This window comes from Fistularia commersonii, chromosome 2, assembly GCF_037954325.1.
Source record: "Fistularia commersonii isolate RoL2024-O1a breed Wild chromosome 2, RoL_Fcom_v1.0, whole genome shotgun sequence".
Lineage (NCBI taxonomy): Eukaryota > Metazoa > Chordata > Actinopteri > Syngnathiformes > Fistulariidae > Fistularia > Fistularia commersonii.
Genome location: NC_141285.1, coordinates 16,826,520 through 16,850,218, shown reverse-complemented (window position 1 = coordinate 16,850,218; position 23,699 = coordinate 16,826,520). Strand labels below are relative to the sequence as shown.

General features: G+C 37.8%; 2 protein-coding genes across 3 annotated transcripts in view; one reads left to right on the top strand and one right to left on the bottom strand.

Moving 5' to 3' along the window:
• Positions 1–949: 949 nt before the first annotated feature.
• anxa11a (annexin A11a) lies at positions 950–11,747 on the bottom strand. Of its 2 annotated transcripts, none has more exons than XM_086170952.1 (15): positions 11,610–11,747; positions 8,704–8,973; positions 8,103–8,185; positions 7,110–7,418; positions 6,838–6,925; positions 6,075–6,169; positions 5,650–5,763; positions 5,330–5,420; positions 4,690–4,769; positions 4,542–4,598; positions 4,375–4,468; positions 4,123–4,218; positions 3,071–3,129; positions 2,803–2,925; positions 950–2,671 (listed from the first exon to the last, which is right to left on the bottom strand). In XM_086170952.1, the coding sequence occupies exons 2-15, from the start codon at positions 8,969–8,971 to the stop codon at positions 2,612–2,614; spliced, it is 1,617 nt and encodes a 538-aa protein (XP_086027078.1). In that variant the 5' UTR covers positions 8,972–8,973; positions 11,610–11,747; the 3' UTR covers positions 950–2,611. The 2 variants fall into 2 exon arrangements, with proteins under 2 accessions (XP_086027078.1, XP_086027087.1); XM_086170961.1 differs by having other exon boundaries at positions 7,110–7,331.
• Positions 11,748–13,322: 1,575 nt separating this feature from the next.
• zcchc24 (zinc finger, CCHC domain containing 24) overlaps positions 13,323–23,699 on the top strand; it is a 35,379-nt gene continuing 25,002 nt past the window's right edge. The window contains exons 1-2 of the mRNA XM_086170928.1: positions 13,323–13,833; positions 17,145–17,345. Of these exons, the coding sequence (XP_086027054.1) occupies positions 13,594–13,833; positions 17,145–17,345 (441 nt within the window). The 5' untranslated portion in view covers positions 13,323–13,593. The remainder of the gene's footprint in view (positions 13,834–17,144; positions 17,346–23,699) is intronic.

The following is a 23,699-nucleotide window of genomic DNA, read 5'->3' as shown; positions in this document are numbered from 1 at the left end:
TGCATTATAGTGACCATTTGTCCTATCACCATGGTTATTTTGATGTAAATTATCTTCTAAGTATTTTTCTTAATGCACTTGCGCAGTACTCTAATTTTTTAAAAATTAATATTACAGTACAATTGGGTTTCTGTGCATAATAATATCAGTTCTGAAAAGCCAAATCACTTTGAAATTACAACTTGAAACTCATCTCATGATATATGAATTATGTTCATCAAAACAAATTATATGAATCTTTATTAAAATCCCAGGTATCGTTATCGGAACCACTTTAAGAGCCCTATTCTGTTGTCCAAAGTCAACTGTCAAATGATGCATTCAAAAAGGGTTCCCCAGCATGCTAAAATGGGGTCCCCCAGGCCTCTGGCAGCAATGCAGACATGCTAGACTTGTTTAATGTGGCCAAGGCAGCTTTATGGATGCCATCAATTCCACTAGCTTCCCACTCCTCACTTTGCAGAGTTATTGATTGTAGTGCAGTTACCTCACACATAAACTACCGGAGCGAACTGAGATCCAAGGCACGCCTTTTCTGCCATCTGTGTTAAATAGCATTTAAGAGAAGCCAACAGATCTTAATAGTGTATGAAATTTCATGAGTGTTTATTCCTGCATATGCTGGCCTCACAGGCCTTAAGGATTTTTTTTCCATTTGATATTAAAAAAAAAGGGGAAATCAATACACACTATATCCTTGCTGAAGCTAATGTCCTTGTACAAGGATCTAGTTCTTCCTAATTATGTGGATGGTAGTTGATTTAGGACTTTACTGCCCCCCTCTGGTCCCATTACTTCACTTTCAAGTGTTAAGGATACAAGCTGTTTTAAGGAGAAATTTTGATTTTAAAAGTCAATGAAAAATTAATGACATCTAAAAAAATAATAATGAAGACTTAATGTAGATACTTGGCTTATTCCCATGGATGAACCAGACATACTTCCAGTGTGCATTCCCAGTATTTATTTTCAGATACTAATGAAGATAGATATTCCCACAGCTTATTGAAATGTCTTGCTTGTTTGTATGTTCTATAATAATGTGTGTATAATACTCAAGATGCAGACAGCACAAGTGACAAAAACAGTGAAGAAAAAAAAAAATCAAGAAGAGTTATAGATAGTTGCAGACAATGTTGGCACCATAACACTACAATTTAAAAAGGGGTACTGATCAAACTTCAGTCCTGACATCAACAGTTACCCAGATTGGGTATTGCCTGACACCAAATATGGATCCAATATGTTGATGAACTAAAAAGGAAGACCAGGCTTACTAAAAGGGTTAATTTTCAACGTGTTTGTGGCGAGATTCATGTAAAAACTCTTCACTTGGAAATTCAGAAATGACAGGATCATATATGAATTAAGTTTTTAAGAGTTGCAAGTTGCAACCAAGCAATAGTTTCATATCACCTACTTTTTAAATTTAGATACTTCCATTCATAAACCTCTTTTCCTAACAAAAGTTTCAAGTGGGTCTAACAATGCATGATGTATTATGATCCACAAGGACATACAACAGCATAGACTTGAAATGTTAAGTTTCAACTTTCACTTATGCCCGAACTAACAATTTAAACTGGTATAAAACTGAAATCTGATATTGCATTAATACACACTTTGGATGTTTTTGGCCTAACTGAATATATTTCTAATTAAAGAACAACAAATTAGAGATAAAATCATACTTGGCACAGGTACTCTTAAAACAGCATACAAAAGTTAAAGCTCCTAAACTTAAAATTACAATCAAAGCATAATATTCTTTTCAGCAAAGATATATAGTAAAAATATATATACTTTTTATTTCTGCATATAATGTTCACTGTTTTCAGCAATATGAGGTTTTTACAACTAGGTAAACATTGCATTGACGGCATTGGCATGCATATTAGTAAAGAGTGGAACTGTAGATATACTGTATGTGTGTCTGTATACATAAAAACGCACACTTATTTCTAAAGTGGTACCTCGGCTTTCAAAAATTTGACTGACCAACAAAGGAACTGGTAACATCCTAGGAACCGCCATGTGAGATTGGCATTTTACTTTCAGTCATACTGCAGCATCCAGTGTGCGAATGCCCTCGTTGAATGTGTCATTGGTTCTGAGTATTTTTGTGCTTTTTTAAAAAAAAAAGTATTTATCTGTCGCCAAAGGTCCGAAGACAGCAGTTTGGAGGTGAGAAACTGAAAAGGAAAGTCGTGAGTGTTAAAATGGAGATGAACCAAGAGATAATATAAAGCATGAATATGATGTTTTGGATCTTGCTTTGCAGTTCATTTTAGTGAAACGGTCAATCTGAATCATACTGAAGGTCAAGGAGGAATATGGAACGCAGTCACTAAGTGTATTGTATTGTGTAAAGTGTATTGTACAAAATTCTGGTGAGGGGCGTAGGACGGAGGGCAGGAAAAAATTAATCAATTTTCCATTTCTTTTCAAGAGGAAAAATTAGTTTGTGTTTCCGAAAATTTTTATTTAGGACCAAGGAATAAATTTGATTTGTAAACCGTGGTACCACTGTGTTTATACAGAAATATATGTACAATGGAAAAGAAATATTGGTGTAGAGGAACTTTATGACTCTGTTGATATTGTTCCCCTTTCAGTCACTGCCACCACAGAGTTTCAGAAGGAGTTTCTTGTAGTCTCCTGATGTATCCCCCTTTTAAGAAAAAGAAAACAAAAACAAAAAAAAAAATCAACAGCATTATTAAAGATTTTACTTAAATAAGAATCATTCACAGCACTGAACATTCTAGAATGTATAAAATGAAGCACCATTAATGGACTTACAGAGATGTCTGTATACAACGACTTGCCATGGTTTTTCACGTATTCTTGACGGATATCCAACATGTCAACTTCCGAACGGGTGACCATGATTCGGATAAGAGTTTTGTCTTTAGTCCCAGCTCCCTAAAACAAAGTGCAAGACCACAAATACTCATGAGCACATAAAGAACAAGGGAAACAAGAAGAATCAGTATTACGAATAAACAGTAATGCCTTTACTTGGGATGTATAAGTCATAAATAAGCAAGCAAAAAATTGGATGTCTTACCTTCATGGCCTTGTAAAGTCTGTCAGCAAAGTAGCCTGGAGTGTTCTTAATGCACCTCACTAAAACAGAAGAAATATTTAATGTGTCTACATATGAGCAAAAAATGTGTTCATTTAAAATTCCACCTCCTCATACTCTTTAACTCCTGAAGATCAAAACTGGATAGTCAAAACTGTGATTGGATAACTACAGTCATTATGTTACATCTAAAAATGAAGACATAAACAAATATGGGATAAAATCATGCAACATGTATATTTAAAGCTTGATTTGTAATTCATTTCTATTTCAGACTATGGTGTTCACTGAAGGTCTCTGGCGATACTTTGGGCTGTTTAATTTCCAGAGTATTTACTGGATCTACGTTTACATTGAAATATACATTTAAACACGTCAACTCTGATGCAAGAAACAAGCAGCAGCCGTTTATGATCAAACTCTATGCAAACCATTAACTCAAACTCAAAGCAATGAATGGCAGGGCTCGTTATTAATAGTAGATTGGTGAGATCTATTGAAATTTAGTAACGTTCAGAGACCCCCTTTGTTATCTTCTGGCAGAATATGGCTAACCCTAATGGCCAAATGTTTAAATGAAGCTTTAAAATACATGACTTAACTTTCTTTTTTTAAATGAAAATTTAAACACAGGATGAGAAATCAGAAACAAAACTTTGCCTAAATGAATGAAACAAACAGTTATAACAACGACAAACAATTAGACAGTTCACTGCAATGAAAAGGAGTGAATTGTGCAATGGCAACCATAGGATTGAAATTCAACACATCTGAAACATGTTACTGTACCATAAACCTGGTATATGTAAGCAAAAGGAAAAAAAAACAAACAAAGATTAGATTTTTAAAGTGAATGCAGCAAAACAATAAGTTTCTCATTTGGGATGTAAAAGTCAGCATTGAAAATGAATTTAGGGATAATATAGTGTTGACTAGTACCTGACACAAACCTTGACTTTGAAAAAACTCTCACAATGCATGGGTGTGATGGATTATCCAAGATTAAACTAGAATGAGTAAGTATGCATTCTTACCCACTGCAAGCATGCCATTCTCAAGGTCTCCAGACATCTCCCTGCAGATGCTCTTCTCAATATCCCTACCACACATGCTCTGGTACTCGAGAAACACTGTACACGACAACACATACATATAAAGAGATAGAGATAGATTGACAGCTTACAGGTCAATTGGAATAGCCTTTCAACACTTATTCTCAATTATCATTTGATTTTAATTAATTAATTAATTTAAATTACAACTTTGCATTTCTTCATAAACAATACCTGTGCGGAGGTGATTTTTACTCCTGGCACATAAAATGGCATTGAACTTGGACTCATCTGTCCCGAGCTTGTTCTCTCCAGCAGCATACAGGGCCTATGAAGTGAGAAGGTATTTGTGCTCTAAACATGATTAAAAAGGGCAATCTAAAAAACTGTGTATCTATTACCTGAGCATCTTGTTTAGCCAGAGATATGTCAACATTTTCTCTTTCATCACGATTACCCTGCAAATGAAAGAAAGAAGGGTTTTCATTATAGTGATGTAATCAATTGTGGTTTCGATAAACATTGGGAATGCAGATCTTGTAGCTGTACCTGTGCAAGAGATATCAGGAGTCTACGAAAGTGACCTGAGGTGTCCCCACTGATAGCATCCTCCAGGGACTTCTTATACTCTAAATTATTAACCAATAGAAAAACAGCAGGTAGGAGTTACATGCATGAATAATCACTTGGCTGTCGCAGTGACTTGCACCTTGTCAGTATCTTAGTAAAAAGTTAATGAGCATGAGTCAAAAATTGTTTCCATGATACCAAAAGTGAAATTTAGCTGAAAGTAGGTGACCATGAACCAATCAGTTCAACACAAAATGTTGAAATTATCTGAAAGAAAACAATATGACCAATTATATAAACTACCGATAAACTTTCAAAGTAATTACTTCACAACATAAATTGATTTTATGCCTGTATAGTGTACCAGCTAGTTTTGCTAAGATATCAAATTGTGAATCCAGCTGATGAGATGCTGTGATGAGACGCTGTGATCATTTTCTCAGTGGTACCAAATTCTTTTTTTTTATCTTGATACTGTATTGTATGGATGTGCCAAAATCTAGATACGATGGGACTATCCAATAACGTAATAAAACTCTTATACACAGTGTACAGTGAGATAAGGTACAAGAGGGAGATTGGGTGAAAGTAGTATGCTTGGCACCCTAAGGCACTTCACCTGTTTTGTAAACACGGCTTATCTCCTTGATTTCAGCATTTGAACGTGAAGATAGGATCTCTATCAGACAGGCTTCATCAGTTCCGGCTCCCTGTTAGGCAGACAGGGCAATAGTAATCTGGCAGCCACCATCATTTTAACTTAAAATGAATGCAATTGGTTCTAACATTTTGCAACAGTTGATTTTCCATTCTTCCACATTTTTTATTTTCAAAAGGGGAAAGTTAAGCTGTATAAAGCAAATAAAAGTTAAAGGAAAAGACCTGAAAAATGTTTCAAACATTCCAAAATTTCTGTTGGTTTTGATCTTCAACATTTACCTTAATGGCACTATTAAGCTCATAAGCATCAAATTCAGCCGGAGTCTTCAACATAGCCATGACCAGCTTCCTAAAGTCCCCAGAAAGTTCTGAATGCAGGTCTTTAATCAGATCCTGAAAAAAGAAACATGCTTGGATTAATTCTTAAACATTATCATAAGAAAATGAATTTTTAGTATGACTGACTAACTGCAAGAAGCTCAGTGGTACAACTATGATGAGCTCTGGAGAGATCCCAACCTCTATATAATGGAAGGACTAGCACCAGCTGTCTACCAACCAGTTACTTTGTAGGGAACACTGGATCAAATGTGAATCTAAATTGGTAACAAGATTGGACAGCTATTCCAAAAATATTGAGTCTTACAATATGACAACAAACATCATGTGGACTCAAAAAAAAAAAACATAAAAGGGATTATTACCTTCCCATAGGAAGTTTTGTAGGCCCGAAGCAGGGGGACCCGTTGCTTATTGGAGCGACTACCCAGTAGTTCAATGATGGCTTGCTCGTCCGTTCCTGCCCAGACAAATCCAAAATAGCAACTCAGGGACTTCAGTTCAACCAAAAACTGTTTTACTTGTATTAAGATTATTCGCCACAGATTCATCAACCATTCACAAAAACTGCAGTGATGAATATTTTCTAGGGACAACAAAAAGGCTGATCCCGTAAAATTTAGCGAAACAATGTCTATAGTACAAAAAGCATGCTTATATAATTAACTGTTGTATAAAATCTTGTGCATCATATCCATCCACAAGTCATTGCAATCCTGACAGTTGATATTGTGAAATGTACGACATACTGCAATTTCCTTCGGGATTAATAAAGTTGTTCTTATTCTTATTCTTATGTGACTCTCCAAGAGGTGACAGTCAGAAAGGGCTTTGTTTACGCTGACCAATCAGATCAGCAAAAACTTATCCTGGATGGACACTTAATATTCACCTTTTGATTTTTAACTCAACCATGACATTCAGGTTTGCCTCCCTTTTGTTCAAGTATGAAGAAAAATGGTAGCTTCACTGCACTGTGCACGTGAAAGCCCAGTATTCTTATGGCTTTGAGTTTCTGCCTTTTTCTTGCTTCAGCAAATATCAATGAATCAAAATGTTCACATTTACAGCATGCAATATGTAATCATTAAGAGTCAAAAACATCAAAAAGGAAATCAGAAGACTGACCAAATCCCTTCATTGCCTTCCTCAGGACCTCCACATCTTTGAGTGGGTCCGCTCCAGGAAAGTCCTTGATTGATCCTCGAAATCCTCTCTGAGATAATGAAACATTGATTTCAACTGATGTGTTAGTCCCTTCAAAGACTGAATTATGTTTTACACATTATTATGTTCAAAGTCTAATGAGTGGTTATAAAATATAATATTAAAAGAGAGACATAATAACAAGACATTCATTGATTCAATTTCAAAAAGGAACTGAACAAATGTTCTCTTACATTCACAGGTGGAGCTATAGGCATTGCCCCACCCCCATAGACTGGCATTGATGGGTTTGGTGAGGGGACCTTTGGGTAACCTGGCATAGGTGCTGGTGTTCCTCCATAACCAGGCATTGATGGGTTAGGTGATGGTGCTCGAGGATAACCAGGCATAGGCTGGCCTGGTTGACCTGGGTAGCCCATTCCTGGACCTTGGTGTTGGGGCATGGGACCTCCTGGCTGTGGGTACAGGCCATATGACTGTTGGTTAGGGGATGGGACACCATACCCACCTGGTTGATGGGCAGGTGGGTATGCCCCAGGGGCCTGGGGGAACATGAATAGATACGAATTAAAACCCTCTTATGACTGCAGACAACTGGCCGACCTGTGATATGGGATAGACTGACATGTAATAGTATTCGCAAAGTAAGGTCACACAATTTTTGGATTCAATTGCTACTGGTATTCTTACGGTCTACACTGGTCTTAAAGAGACAGACCCAGTTAAATTCCTTTGAATCTCGAGCTATCTCTGTTCAACCAGAAAAAGTCATACATTATCATATGATAATGTGCAAGTCTCCAAAAAAAGTGTGGCCGTTCTTATTGTGAAACAGAAATGCAGATGAGATGACTAGTAGCATAAATGATAAAAACACAAAACAAAAACAGAGCAAACAGAAAGAGAATAAAGAACTTTGGAAAGGACAAGGAGTCATAAACGTAAAAGGATTTAAAGTTGCACTAGATGGACACATTTTTACAAGCATAACTCATATTTTAGGATGGAATATTATTTTTCATGCAAGAGAACTAAAAGGAGACAGTAACATTTAAACTTGCAATGCTGAAGATTATTGGATGAATAGTTTGGAATAGTCTTACCGTAAAGATGACCTATTCCCTTAACCGTTGTGTAATTCACTCTAACTGCAATAATCTAAAAATGTTGCATCACAGATATATTAGGAATATCAAACACACTTGAAATCTATTGCATAAATTTACCATGCCAGCATGGTATCCGGGATTGGCTAGGTTGTCAACACCAATGGAGGGATATCCACCAGCAGGGCCACCTCCCCAGCTACCTACAGGACACACAAACAAACTGGTCAAACAATGTCTTGCCCAAGGAAGATTAGCATGGAATACCCACGCAGGTGAAAAAAGATGGAGAGTGAAAAGGGAGTTATGTAAAGGATGGACTCTGGAATTTGCATCTCTATCAACAATAGACAGCATACGGTTTATTTTTTGGGTGAAAAAAAAACAACCCTCCAACTCTAACGTCATATGACACTTGCTGCCGGCAAACATAACATCGCTGACTCATCCACTCAAATGAATTGAGCTAGAATACCTCCAACATGTTCTGTTCAAGTTCAGCTTAGTCTCAATGTAAGAACTGAATGTAGATTGAAGTGTGCATCATATAATTTTGAATGGATATTAAATGGGACAGTGCCTTTGTGAATAGTCACGAGTTTGGGTGGCCATCGAGCTCCATCTGTGCACTGGTGCCATTTTTGATAACATGCTGGTTAAATTACTTTGAAGAAGTACACTGTGTTTGTAAGTACTCTCCTAGATTGGTGTGATGTCTTACCTGGCGGTGGTGCCTGAGGGTAGCCTCCAGCCTGCGGTGGATAACCTCCAGCTTGTGGTGGATATCCGCCTGCTTGTGGTGGAAAACCACCAGCTTGTGGAGGATAGGCACCTGGTTGTGGTGGGTAGGTGCCCTGTTGTGGTGGGTAGCCTCCTGTCTGGGGAGGATAAACTCCAGGCTGAGGTGGATAAGCACCAGATTGTGGTGGATACATTCCAGCTTGAGGTGGGTATCCACCTGCTTGTGGGGGATATCCTGGGTAACTCATTCCTTAAAAAAAAAGTGGTATATGATATGATTTACTGTTGCTATATTTTAAACAGAATGTCATAATAAATATAGTTCCTAAATGTCTGTGGAGGTTCTTAGTCATCCAGGTCATGGTGAATTCTTGTTGAATATTTTTGTTGTGGCAACTGGACTTGAACTTCTTCCCTTGAAGATGTTTCACCCCTCATATGAGAAGCTTCTTCAGTTCTGAAGTTGCCACAACAGGAAGATTTCAACAACAGCTCCTAAAAAATGTGCTACTTTAAAAGAGCTGCCAACTAATGAAACCTGACTGTCATGATATGCTTGGGGGAAAAAATAGATTTTGCCTACAATAATTACATGGCTAGTTCATTTGCATTGGAGCAAAACATTCTATAGTACCTGCTTCATATTCTAATATGCCAGATTGAGCTATATACAATAACATTTTCATGGGGACATATTGAAGGTTGAAACTCTGTTTAGTTTGTTAGTCAAAAGAGAACAGGAGCAGCATCAGTTACATGAAGGGTCTCAGTCACCTAGGTCATAGTCTTTTTGTGGAAAATGTTTCCATAGGAACTCAACTTGGTTTCTTGAAGACGTTTTACTTATCACCAAAAATATTCCTTCAGGTCAAAAACAGGGGAGGTTCCAGTGAATGCTTGAGTTGTGAAATAGGCACTGGTTAACTTAGACCTATAACATAAACTCATTTATGATCCATGCTGGATGTACATATGGATACAGATGGCACCTGTGATGTGTATCCAGCATTTATTATGTGCATGTTATAGTCCATCTCATTATACATATCAACAGAGCACCATCACTGGGAATCGTTGGGACAATGTTGAGTTGAATCTCCGAACTGCGAGAAAATGTGAAAAAGCTGAACTTTTTTGTGGGGAGGCTATGTGAGTTTCAGTGAAATAATTCACGCATATATAATGTGACATAACCAGGGCATAGGGACAATCGCCTATTGCTGATGAAAGGGATGAAATTGCCAGGGAACTCTGGACGAAATGGACGATGGAGGAAGTCGAGGTCCTTGTGGGGCCATTTTGCCAGAACACAACACTCAGACTCTGCGTGCCGCCTATAGCGAAAGTACTACTGAACGCACTTTCCATCACAAAGGACACATTCGAAGTATGAGCAGCAGTGAACTTCAGAAAGTTCAAATTTGAAGCATCTGTTTTCGTGCATAAGTAGAACGTTAATGAATATTGCCACTGTCTTTTGTACCTGAAAAAGACTCTCAGGGATTGGTGAAATATCCTAAAGCTAATAACATGTTTGTTTGCAACAGAAATATAGACATTAAAAATAGAAATTTGTAATTAGATTAAAACAGCGACAATAAAACAGAGGTAACAAATGCAATGGTCTCTGTATTTGTAAATAACAAGTCAGTTCAATTGCTGATTCAATTCTCCTTCAAAAGACTGTTTTTGAATGAGGCATTATATAAGACACCCATAATTTGAAAACAAATAAATTACATTTTACTCATAATTTGAAAACAAATAAATTACATTTTTCTCATTCGAGGGCCAATGACTCACAGATATTTTTAGTTCACTGCAAGCTCGGTAAGGAACATTTTAGTTAGGTTGGAATTCAAACCATAATTTCCACAGACCCATTTATTCCATGGCAAAGTTGACCAAAGTCTAATTAAATGGAAAGGTCCTTTCTATTTTACATGTGACGTACACACACACACACACACACTAGTGCATGCATACTAGCCAGGTAAACTATGACATAATAACAAGAGGATAGACGCGAAAACTCTAGCCTCACCCAGATATCTCTCGAACACGACCCAAGTGTCATTATTTAGTTTGAAGTTTGTTCTGGTTCACACTTATAGCAACTTCCTCTGCCCCCCCCTCCCCCCAGCCTTCATTAAAATGAGCGATGATCGCCACACCATACAAGGCAACCAACATCGTACAGACATATACCGTCTCGAAAATAATGATTTTTTTGCAAATACAACAGCTGATAGGCTAATACAACACAGCATCCGGTCTTGGTGGACGTTTATTATTTTCTATCAGATTATCGTTTTGGTGCGACCTTCACGTCAAAAAGTTCAACATGTCAGTTAAGTTGGTCAGGCGATACCAAGTAATAAATTTTGTTGGAATAACCACCACGATTGACAACATAGTTGCCCCAAGTGAGCTCTAAAATTTAGTTATGAATAAAAGTGACATGTTGTTTAACGTTTAATATATGGTACGTTATGGACCCTGACATGAATTCGGGCCCATATCCTATAGACGTTGCAAGTTACTATACTTAGTATTGCTAGGCTAAAAGGCAACGAGAAGGACATGTCGCAAACATATTATTTCGGGATTTTCGAGCGAATCACGTAAATACAATCTTTTCTGGATAATTTAATATGCGAGACAGGAAATAGAGTTGCCGCCTGGACAACAATCAAGTCGTTTTCAGCGAGAACCGAACGTGAATGTGCAGTGACGGCCGCGAAGCTGAAGACGGCGCCGAAGGTTATAGCAGGAAGTCAGACCTTAAAAAAACCCAGAACAAATAGTATTTGTAACACGTTTAAGTCTAACATAGTCCGTTTTTACCTCGGCCTGTTTGCATCTTTACTAGAATTTAGCACTTACTTTAGCTTGTCTTGGGCTCTTCCTGGTTGAGTGTATTTTTGACCAGTCCTGGATTGGAGGGGGCTGAAAATTTCCAGGACCCGCCTCGTCACGCAACCGACATTCTATGGCTGCCTCTCGAAGATAGCGCCACACCTTCCTCCATTTCTCCGTCAAAGCAAATACATTTTTAAAACACCGCGACACATTGGCTATTTGAGATGTCAGTTCGTTTGTCACGACGTAGGTGTGTCGTTTAAAACAAACAGGTTGCCGGTGAATCCCTACAAACGTCTCAAGAGCATTGTGTATTCTTAAACCGTAGTGTGAGCACTCGGTGACATCACTCAGAAAGATTAGCTAGGGGGTTCTCATTACGAGTGTTTCAGATCTTGACACATTTCGGAAAACTTAACTATTCTTTCTGCGCTCAAGTCAACGAGAGATGTGTCAAAAGTTAATCATATTTCCACAACAAATGAGTATATGCTTCTTTTCTCAACCACGTCGTCTACATTACACAACCGAGAAGACAGTCCCTGGCAACAGGGGAAACAAACACACATTCGCATGAAAGCAAACTGAAATAGATAGATATATAGATAGATGTTGTGAATGTTAAGAGTAAGAGCTGGTTAATAGGCTAAGTATTGAATCGCAATTCTACAACCCTAATTTAGTCTAACTGCGTGGTGATTTTATTAAATCTACCACGTAAAATATAGCTTTTGTCCAATTATTTTGTAATGTGTCATTTCACATAACTGATGGTCTACAACGAATATTACGCAACAAACTATTCATAGTTATTATCAGTTCGCAGGTTAAAAAATAGTGTGGGAACAAAGTAGTGCGCTGCAAGAAAAAATTGAATGCAGCTGCATGCTCGGACAGTTTGGCCTGTTCTTCCTCTGTTGGAGCCTTGATGTCCTCCCTATGAATGTCCATCATTGGTGCCCCAGATAGGCTCACAGTGAGATGTGTGTGTGAGTGATAGTGAGTGTGTGTGTGTGTGTGTGTGAGAGAGAGAGAGAGAGAGAGAGAGAGAGAGAGAGAGAGAGTGAGTGAGAGTGAGAGAGAGAGAGAGAGAGAGAGAGAGAGTGAGAGAGAGAGAGAGAGAGAGAGAGAGAGAGAGAGAGAGAGAGTGAGAGAGAGAGAGAGAGAGAGAGAGAGAGAGAGAGAGAGAGAGAGAGAGAGAGAGAGAGAGAGAGAGAGAGAGAGCTGCCAGTAGAGGGAGCCATTTAGAAAGCTTTCCAAACGCTTCACTGGCCCGCCTTCGCACCAGCTGGTTTGGAGGAATCGATTCAGGCTCTCTGCACGGCTTTTTTGCTGTTTTTAATTAATTGACTGTTTTTTCTTAAATACAGAACACCCGTAAGCCAGCCTTTCATGTTCATTGAATAAAGTGAATAGAAATTAGAAACCCAGATGTAAATGAAACACCAGTAGCCAAAACGTTAGTGTGTCATTCCAGAGTGCAAATCAATGCAACACATATCTTCCCCTTCAAAAAAACACAACTAGACTCAAAATATTAACTGCCAGACATAAGTACACAGCTCCCGAACTCTCTGAGTGGATAGTAAATTCATTTAATCTAATTTGAGAGTTGGAAAAGGTACACGAACTATTTGTCCCAACATGCAGATCATGAATATTCATGAGTCCCGGACGCTGATTGGTCTGCGCCCTCGGCAAGTTACAGCGGCTCTCATTGGATATTCAAAGAGCCTTTCTCTGCCTCGCTGCAATAAAGGAAGATAGCGGACCATGGGGAGCAGGGGGAAACTTTTTTATACTGACATGTTAGCGCAATGACTTTTTGAGCAACATCTAACTGGGACAAGGCTCCCGGCGTTAGGAGGACAGGCCCCCTTTGCGGGAACAAAAAAATAGAGGAGCACTTGACATTTGCCGGGGCTCGGGAACGAAGAACGACAAGAGAGTTGAGACCAGTCCAAGAATCAGCGGTGGAAAATCTAGCTTAGCCCCTTTGAATTGAAAGATGAGCTTGTTGTCTGCCATAGACACGAGTGCCTCCGTGTACCAGCCAGCTCAACTTCTCAACTGGGTCTATCTCTCCTTACAAGACCCCCACCAGACCAGCGCCTTTGACGCGTTCAGACCCGAATCCAACTCTTCCCACCCGGATCTCAGTATCAGCAAGACTACCATATCGGGGGACCTGAGCTCTTCCCTCAACTCCAACTATCTCAACAACTTCTTTCAGCTCCAGCGGAATGAGGTGAAAACGGCACGACTGTTTGTGTATATCAAATTGGATTTCTCGGAGCGGGTCTTGGTTAGTTGAGTAGTGACCTGGGAAGAGGGCTGGTTGATCTGTTAGACTCTTGCACGATGACGCAGGAAATGTTTCAGCATGTAAAGCATGGGCTACTCTGGTAGAATACACTCGCGGTGACACTTCTGAAACGGACAGAAACTTCAGGCAAAATTAAACCAAACTCTAGCGGGCAGATCAAAAATCGTTTGAAGCAACCAGCTACCCCCCACTAGACTGCAAGACCAAGAACTAGCGTACGTCGGAATGCAAGTGCAATATATTTAAACACAACATAGTAAGCCCTCCAAATATATACCGAGATTATCAAATTGATTCCACTGGAGGTCAGTCTATTCAGTTTCACAATGTCACCATTAAATCACCCCCTCAACTGCTATTGTAACAGATCCACCTTTAAATTTAATAACATAAGTGCAAATGTAACAATTAAAAGATCTAGTGAGATATTTGAAAGTCAAAAGATTTTGATATTTATTTTGGACGATAGGTATCTTCAGCGTGCTCCAGCCACATTCTTTGTATTGTAATTATATTGTTGAGTGGGACAGTGGTGGATATACATGCCTCTGAGTGGTGGAAGAAGGCCACTCAGCCTTTTGCTGAAGTCTGCGCTCTCTGACTTCTTCAAATAGACCAGGTTGAGCAAACAAAATCAATCCTTGCTTGCATATTGTCTATTTTTGTAGCTCTGTGTAATTTTAGGGACAAACATGATGCTAATGTATGCTGGGAGCAAACCTGATACTACAAACCCTTCCCAAAGTGCAGAGACCTCAGGACTGCATAAACACACACAACTAATAACGTACTGTCGGAAAAAGTTGCAGCAATGTATGGTTTCCCGTTGTGTTGATTTACACTGCAGTTTAAGATCTGTTTTATTACAACACTTTCTGGAAAACCCAATTGTAGATTTATGGTGGATCCTTCATTCATTGCATGTGTCTTTTATGACTGCACATCATTAAACATGAACATGAACCAGTCCTCTGAAAATTTGGGTGTGCACAATGTACATTACACATCATTGTGTAATGCAATTCAATCCACATGACTATGAGGACTTTCAAATGGAGAAAGCATACATTGAAGCTTTTTTTTGGGGGGGGGGGGGGCATTGTGCATCATATTTTACTGACCATGCCCAGTAAAATGAACCACTGCTTAGATTGGATACTGAGTAATGCATTTGTTTTTGAAGTAACTGATAGAACACAAAAGTACTTAGTAGAAGATTGGCGTATTAATGCATCTGTTGTTGCTTTGGAACTGCTTACCTTCATCTCATCTGTTGGCACTTTGATATTAAAAAGTTTTACATTGTGCTTTTATTCTCACTCACTCACTCACTCACTCACTCACTCACTCACTCACTCAGCAGTGTGCAAAATTAGTTTTCTCTTTGGCTGGCAGTAGCTGTTTTAAGGCCAAACTGAAGAAATGTAGCCATCGTAAATGGGCCAAAGTTTCTTGTTTTATGTTTGTTAAAATAACTCCACAGACACACCAAGGCTGCACAAAGTAAAGTAATAATAGTTGTAATACATAATACAGTAATACTGTATGGTAGATGGAAAAGTTGAGAAAGAACATAGTCGTAATGTTTGATTTACAGTGAATACATATAATAAATGAACATGAGTCTCAAAGCTGGAGTCAATTAGCAAGGCAATCACACTGGCTGTGAGCTATAGGTATTTGCTGGGTTGCCGAGTCTAAGGTTTCCACTCTATTCAACATTAAATATCAACAAGATCACCCCAAGACACAAATCTGATCCCCAAATGAAGGAATGGTCTTTTGTGTTGTGCATGATTATATCTGTGATTGTCAAGCTTAGTCCTCATGGACATTTTGTGCTTTAGTACTTTTTTCCCAAATTTGTAATTTGAAGCCAGACAAATAAGTAGGGAGAGTTTGTTAGGCAGTAAGTCCAACTGAGTTAATTACTTGACGAAGAACAATTATTGAAAAATAAACATCTGGCCAAAAATCTGCACAATCTAATGCACTAATGCATGGGTTATATCATTTATGTTGTAGCCAGGGTTCTATTTCAGCAAAGGAATTTATGAATGAGAAGGAAAATGGTGAGCTTCGGGCTATGCTCTGTCTGTTATTAATATTCAGTGGGCATTTTCAGTAAATTCCCCGGGCCAGTGGCATGTGTTGCTGTGTTCTGTGGCTCTGAGCAGTCGACAAACACTGACTGACTTGTTTACGGCCAATAGTGCATGGTGACATTGCTGATGTTCCCCAGGCTGGCGAGGGAACATGCCTCCCATCTTGTTTACAATGAGTCATCCTCTGTAAAGTCCTGTCCTTCTCTTTGGACATGCTTAGTACTTTTCCAGTGCATGAGCACAGCTGGGCCTCTCTCCAGATTTTCTGTATTTAATGATAGAAATGATCTTTGAGGGTTTTTTTGCCTATCAAAAATAGGACAGAGCAACTCAAAGTATATCAGTGACTGATGGCAACACAAATGACAGTGGAAAGAAATGCTTTTTAACATGATGTTATATTGTTTTGGTTGCTGTGGTCAAGTGATAAACATATTAGCATAAACATTTTTGTACTTTGTACATCTAGATCAGCTGTATTGATTTCCAATTATTACCCTATTCTAGAAATTTCAACATAGACATTGGGTATAGGCTTATATAACAACTTTTACAGATAAATATTTCAGAAGAAAAAAAATTGTATTTATTTGACCCTAATCCCAGCAGGAATAATATTGGAAGACAATATAAATAAAATATTAATACTGCATGTGGCTGAATGCAGGCTGTTAAGCCATTGTCAGAATCGCCATTGCAAGACGTTTGATTCAAATACGAACAACAGTGATATAGTGGTGATTTAAAGTTGTTTAGAAGTTATAATCAACCAAGACCCAATTTATTGCAAATGTCCTAATACAATATCTTTCGATGACGATATTTCATCAACCTGATTTTCATATTATGCTAAAAGGTAACATCTGTGCTTTGTGGTTTTGATGTTATGCTAACATCTTTTTGAAGTTTATTTGAAACATTCCTGACATTTATGTCAAATTCAGCTGCTTATTCTACATTATTGTCTGCTAAAATTAGGTATCAATATCAGAATACATAAGAAAGACATGTAAGAAAACTGTTTTGGTAATCTCTTTGTGCTGTTTTTATACAAAGGAGGTTATACCTTGGATCTTGTCCAATACAGTGTTAGACGTAAACATTCATGATCTTATTCTTGTTTTTTAGGCCTTAAACAACAACGTTTATAAGAATGTGTCACCGTATGGCTCCTTAAATAACATTGTGGATGGACTCAACTCCCTGACGGACCATTTCTCAGACCTTTCCCTTTCATCAGAGCCAAGAAAGCCCAATAAGAGACCACCTCCCAATTACTTATGCCACTTGTGCTTTAACAAGGGTCATTATATCAAAGACTGCCCTCAGGTAAGACAAATAAAGCAAATCATCAATCGACTTTTCCTCTATTTCACATCAAATGTTGGTTTTATGTCTTGAACTTGTCCTATGTTAAATGGAATAAGCTTTGTTGTGTAATTTTGGATTTTACTGTGTCTTTCAATTTCATTCACACCAACCCATGATGGCACCCAATGCCAAGTTGTACCAGCCAATCTCTATAACTGTGTCTTTCTCTCCCTGGCCCTTTTTCTGGCTCTGGTCTGACCTACTTGTTAAACAGATGGGCCTCTGTCTTCTGCAGTCATGTGTGTGAGTGTCTGTATATATGTGCTTGTGTTCCTTTGAACAGCAATAATGTGTTGCAAGGTATCATCAGTAAAAACCACAGTATATGGTCAGGCTTCTTCAAAGGTCAAAACAGTAAATCTAGATATCAATTCATGATATATGTTTGAGGCACCATCCTTTTGTTTAACTTGCAGACAGTACATTCAGCAAATATATTCTATGAATGTATTTTCATCTGTTTACCGGATGCCTGATTGACTGTTTATATGCAGGTTTTCACTCTGCTGAGATGCTTAGGGTAATTGTCCTTGAGGTATTGCAAGAAGTTAGAGAGCACGCTAATGTGATACCTATATGGTCCCTGCTGTTTTTACCTCCCAAAAGCTAAAGACATGCTTCCAAATACCAAGGTAATGTTAGACATTTAAGTGACGCAATTTAATTCATTTGAAATGGTCTCTGATTGGAGGGATAAGTTGTTACAAATTGTGAGGAAAAGTAGATTCAGGTGGGCTGTCGTCACTTCGCCATGTAGGTGACAGCTACTATCAACTCAGTTTATTATTTTTTTTGTAAATTGAGTTGATGATTTATTTGCTGAATTCGCCAGGGGACGTAGACTGAGGTTTCTAGTGTACCGCACATATGTCACTGAGGGGTTACGCTGTGAATTGTGAAGGTCACTCAATCACCAGGCTGTTAAATAAAGATATTATCTCATAGCAGAGAGACAGTAATAATAAATGGTTTAATTTTTTATAGTTTTTTCATGGTGCCCCATAATCTCTCCTCTATTTCTCTCTTACTTCTTTCTCCGCCTTTCTTTGAATGAGGTGTAATGGCAACTTCTAGTTCTGAGTTTCTTTTGCATGGAATGGTAATGAGGAGCAGATGTGAGATTAAAATGCTTTGACTTGCCTTATGACAGATGATGGCTTGTCTCAAGAGGGCTGTAAAAGACCTGTGCGCTGATGAAATATCTTCTGGACAACTCCAAACTCCAATGTGTGGGAATTAGATCATCTACTGACCGCTTCCCAATGGGAATTGGCTCAGTGGTATATCATGCAACGTGTAATTGCTGCCCTTATTTTTGTTAAGTTAACTTACTACAGTTGCTTATATTAGAATTGATCAAATTGTTAGAAAAAGTGCATAATAGATTATACATAAAGTAGGGGTATGTTTATCTTTCATGTCTCTGCATATTTCTGAAACCAATGATATACACTTTAAAACGGATTAATTCTATAGGGTACAATTTCAATAGGAAAATATCAAATCGCTACTGTATTAAATAAGACAATATGCCAGTTACATCTGTGAAATTAATCCTACACATGCAAGAATTTTGAGGTGGAAATCAAACTCAGCTATCTTATGGCTTTTATTTAAGATGTTGTTAAACTGCCAACAATAACTCAAAATTCCACAAAGTGTCCAAACAGCCTCCACACCTACACATTTTGACACTGTCTTGGTTATTTAGGTCTCTCCTGGGCTTTTTTCTCCATAAATTTTCCTTCCATTTGTGCTACATCACTTACTCTATTGCCCAGTCACCTGTCACTGCATGTCTAGCCAAGTATAGGTCAGACTTATTTAACACACTGGAGACCCAAATAACAGATGTGACACACATTTTTTTAATAGAAACATGTTTTAAATGGCGACAGTATTTGGCTCACCCATTACCTAAGACCTCTGTCATTTTGGAAACAATATTCAATGTGCTACATTATCATCGCTGTGTTTTGTTCTCAAGGAGTCTTGGAGAGTTGCGCTGGAATTGATTTAAGGATGAATATGTCCCAACTAATTGTCAGTTCTTTCCAGAGATGATTGCAAATGAAAACACCTTTCTGTCTCAGAACGCAGCTGAGCTTGTCAGCAGTTCAGAAGGGGAACTTGTGTTCTAATGTCACGTGCACCTTTTCTCTGCTATTATTCTTTAACATGTTTCACGGTGTCAAGTTGCTCTGCCACCAATTTGAATATTATAAATATATCGGATTAGGCATTAATTTATTTTCTTTAAAGTAAACCGATTTAGTTAGTGTCAACCAATTCTATGTGCCCAACAACAGAATTGGATATTTAGTAATAATATTGTTGTATGACAGAAGCTGTGTGATTAAATTATTAATCAAAAATATTTGGTGAAAAAAACAAAATTAGATTTTAGTTCTATTGAGGATGATATTATCTAGCCAACACAATATTACAAGCTGATGAAAACCGTTAGGATCTGACTATCAGTATAGACACACAACTCAAACCCGGAACAAATTACACTGTGGCTGAAAGTCAGATTTTCTGGAGAAAGGATTTGAATATGGTGGATGGTACTGTTCTGTTGATTTGACACTTTTAATGGGCCACACAGAGTCCTCCATGTGTTCCTTATGCAGACCCCCTTCCCTACACACAAGCAGTAGATATCAAAGCAGCTTCTTACACAATCTCCATTTTTTGCTACATCAATAATATTTTAGCTCAAATTGTAATATGCATTGCTTATCCCTGGTCTCACAAAAAAGTGTATCTTTCACCACCAAATAAAAAGAAAACACATTTTATTTGCTTTAATGATCTCCATCTTTGGTTATAACTTTGGGCCCTTATTTTGTATCAAACTTCTCATTAAGAGAACGTACCCTTAGAATTGTTTGTACTGCCAGTCCTTTAACTTCTCAGCAACATGATGGTGCTGATATTAACAAGCTCATAACAATTTGATGTGGTTACCTCATCACAAAGTTGTAACCAATGCTCAAAATTTGCACAATAAAACACCCTCCCTGTTCATTTAAGTCCCTAGCTAGCACTAATTAGATATGAAAAAACATATAATTACACTGAATCAAAATGGTCATTGCACAGCTTGTCCAAGTTAAAAAAAGGTTTGAAGACTAGTGGATTTTATTGTCTGCGTATGTCTGAGTCAATCTTTTCAGGAGAAAAATGCAAATTTTAAATGGTAGACCCTGCAGAGAGGGGCAACAGGACTGGACTTCTGTTGGTAGAAAGGAGGCTTTCTAATGATGTTGGACTCTTGTGAGCAGTTTTGGCGATGTGCAAAAATGTTGTCATTTGGCCAATGTTGGCTTTAGCAATGTTACAACTGCAATGCTCAGCTAATGACAACACTGAACTGGAATAATATCTAGCCAATAGGGATATTTTCTCATGATGATTACATGAGGATTAGCAGTATCTTACTATGATAGGGACAAAAGGATCCTTTGAGAAGTGTGTAAATGAAAATCGAATGCTGTTGTTTTTCACACCATCATTTAAGTGCTTAACTCATATCTAAACAGTTGATACCCTGAGGTGTTTCAATATAGTCCCTATGAGTTTCAAGTGAGTGAGTGGTTGCTGTCGACAGATAATTTCACTAATTACCTTTTTAATATGAGTGAAGATTTTGTGGTGAAATGATTTATAAGCATTTAAAACCACTTGTGAAGGACTTAAATTATATTTTGCTGATGGCAGAGGGGATACACTAAATCTAAATATTGATGGTCTTGGTTGAAATGTTCTTTACCCCTTCCTTTGCATAATTTCAGGCAAACAAGAGTAATGCAATTAAATAGCTGTGGTTACCAATGTGTTTATGCATTACTAGAATCCTAAGACCTATTTAGGTTATTTTTGGAACCTGTCATGAAGGAGGGTTGTGGCTGTTCAGAGAGAATAATTTTTCAGGGAACTCATGGTAGCTGAGTGAAAGCCACAGGCCTGGCAGCAGCTGCCCTCTGCTCCTGTCATGGGGACAGAGGTGTTATGTAAACTAGCTTTTATTCGGAAAATTAGGTCGCTCCCCCAGTTATGAGCAGAATGCCTCTCACTGCCACACTTTGGCTCCCTTCCAACATGTCTTCCACTTGCACTCATGATTTTGTTCTCCATAAGGGACTGCAGTCGTTGGCTCCATCTGTAACTGGCATGATCAAAATGATGGGCTGAATGACATATTATAAAAATTTATCATTGTAGAAAGATGAACTCATGGAAAATGTCTTTTCCTGGAATGCAGGTTTGTGGGTATGTGGAGGTGGTTGCTGCTGTGTGTGTAGGTCTCTGTGCTTAATTTGTGTCTATGAGCAAAGGAATAGCCATGCCCCTTTCTTAGCTTTAGTGCATTTCCCTGGCTCAGTGCTTCAAAATGATGGATTCCTCTTCATCTTTTTATTGTTCAGTGAAATTACCAATTATTTTAAGCTCATACTTTACTGTCTTTTTACAACCTGAATGGAAGTTTGAAACAACAAAGCAGCACAAATTTGATCACTATGTTACTCATTTTTTGAAAGTCAAAAAGTTATGGTGAAGTCTTAATGGATCACAGGGATCTGTAGCATTGCCTTTTCTCCTCCCACTTAACTGTTTGAATTGGGGCTCAAGAATTTGTACATTTGGATTTGGTCTGTCTTAGTAGAAACTAATAAGGAATATTTATTTTCTACTCCAATAAAGCACAGATAAAGCTTTTCAGTTTTTACTTCTTAAGTAGAACTTAATTATTGATTCACCAGGATTATCAGACTACACATCGCTTGTGTAATGGAAGTTGTTGCTGTTTTTTCAGCAATATTGCCATTTTTGTAATGACACTTTTTTCCTTTACAGGAAGTTTTCTTTATTGATTCGCAATCGATTTATTAATTAATTGACAAATGCTTAAAAAACAGCAAATAATTAGCCAAAAGGCACTATTTATCAATTAATCTGGAAATTCAAAAGCAATGCATAAAATCAATACAGCACTGCCTATTTATATGTATATATATATATACATATATTATAAAAGTATGCATTTCTAAGACTTTTACCATTTACAAAAAAAGTGTCATTTCTGATTGAATATTTACCAAAACTTTTTTTCAGTGAAGTGGATCAATCAACATTATCCATGTGAGAAGAACTGTGATGAGGCATTACTCAGGTTACATCGTAAAATAAAATTACTTTTTTGTTACAATGTGATTTTTGTTTCACTGCAATTAGTGAAATTGTTGAGATTTTCTCAGATTCCTGCCCATGTCAGTTATTTTATTTCCTCTATCTAATCGTGACCATATGCTAGTTACAAAAATGGGCCCTCGCACCTCAAATGGTGATCATTTCAACAGCAGCCTGTCGTTTGTGACAAATGGCCATAACAGTGTAAACATGGAGACTTGACATGAGCTGTGAAGGGAGGCCTCTTCACACTGCAAAGTAACACTTTCAATGAGTTACTTACCCAAAAGGATGCTTTCCTTTGGTTGTGGTGATAAAGTTAACGTCATCATCAACAATACAGACCTGTTAGTCCGCAGCGGCTGTTATTCTGACCAAAACTATTTGGTTATAAATCTCTGTGTTTGCATTTGACAGAGGAGTGCTCCTTTTTCAAGGCAAGTAGACAGTCATGCTGGGATGACTGTGCAACCACTTGGTTGAAATGTGGTCCCATATATTGTTTAACTATGCCCCCAGGGTTATAGTGGGCTAACATGTCAAATATCTAAGTCTCTAATTGACTTATATTACCGCCGATGCATTTAACCTATGTAGGTATCAGCTTGAATCAGCTTTTATACTGTATGTGCACTGTGTGTGTATGTGTACTGGATATGCAAGCAAATATATGAGCAGATTTTTATAAGGCAGCTGATAAGGAAGGTTTACTTAGATATTAGGAACTTCTGAATGCACAATCAAAAGAAAAATAACTTTTTTGAAAGTGTCCAGTTTGTTAGTAGGTCAGTTGTTTGAAGGAGCTGACATTCTGCTTATTCTTAATTATTTTAATTTCCCGCTTATTCTCAGATTGAATTGGTTATTTTTCCCTACATCTCAATGTCAAGGGTGTTCCTGTAAATACATGATGTATAAAGAAAAAAAACTCATTTCTATTTAATGTATCTGTGTTCATTTTTGATTCAAGCATTATAGGGGCTCCTGTTAAAGCCTCTGGCAAAATATTTGGCAATTCTTGATTTTTAAACACGATATTAAAGTGGCTAAATGGATACTTTGTACATCGTCTGTTGCGTTTGAATTTAGTTTGGAGCATGATTTGACAGTATTTCAAGA

Bases quoted from the DNA above. Each gene is read 5' to 3' on its own strand.
- anxa11a (XM_086170952.1), bottom strand. From the start codon at position 8,971: ATGAGTTACCCAGGATATCCCCCACAAGCAGGTGGATACCCACCTCAA. The intron at 5,764-6,074 runs GTAATAATCCCT...TTCTTTTTTCAG, and splicing joins ACAAAACTTCCTATGGGAAG to GATCTGATTAAAGACCTGCA. The intron at 4,219-4,374 runs GTATTGTTTATG...TGTCGTGTACAG, and splicing joins TAAAAATCACCTCCGCACAG to TGTTTCTCGAGTACCAGAGC.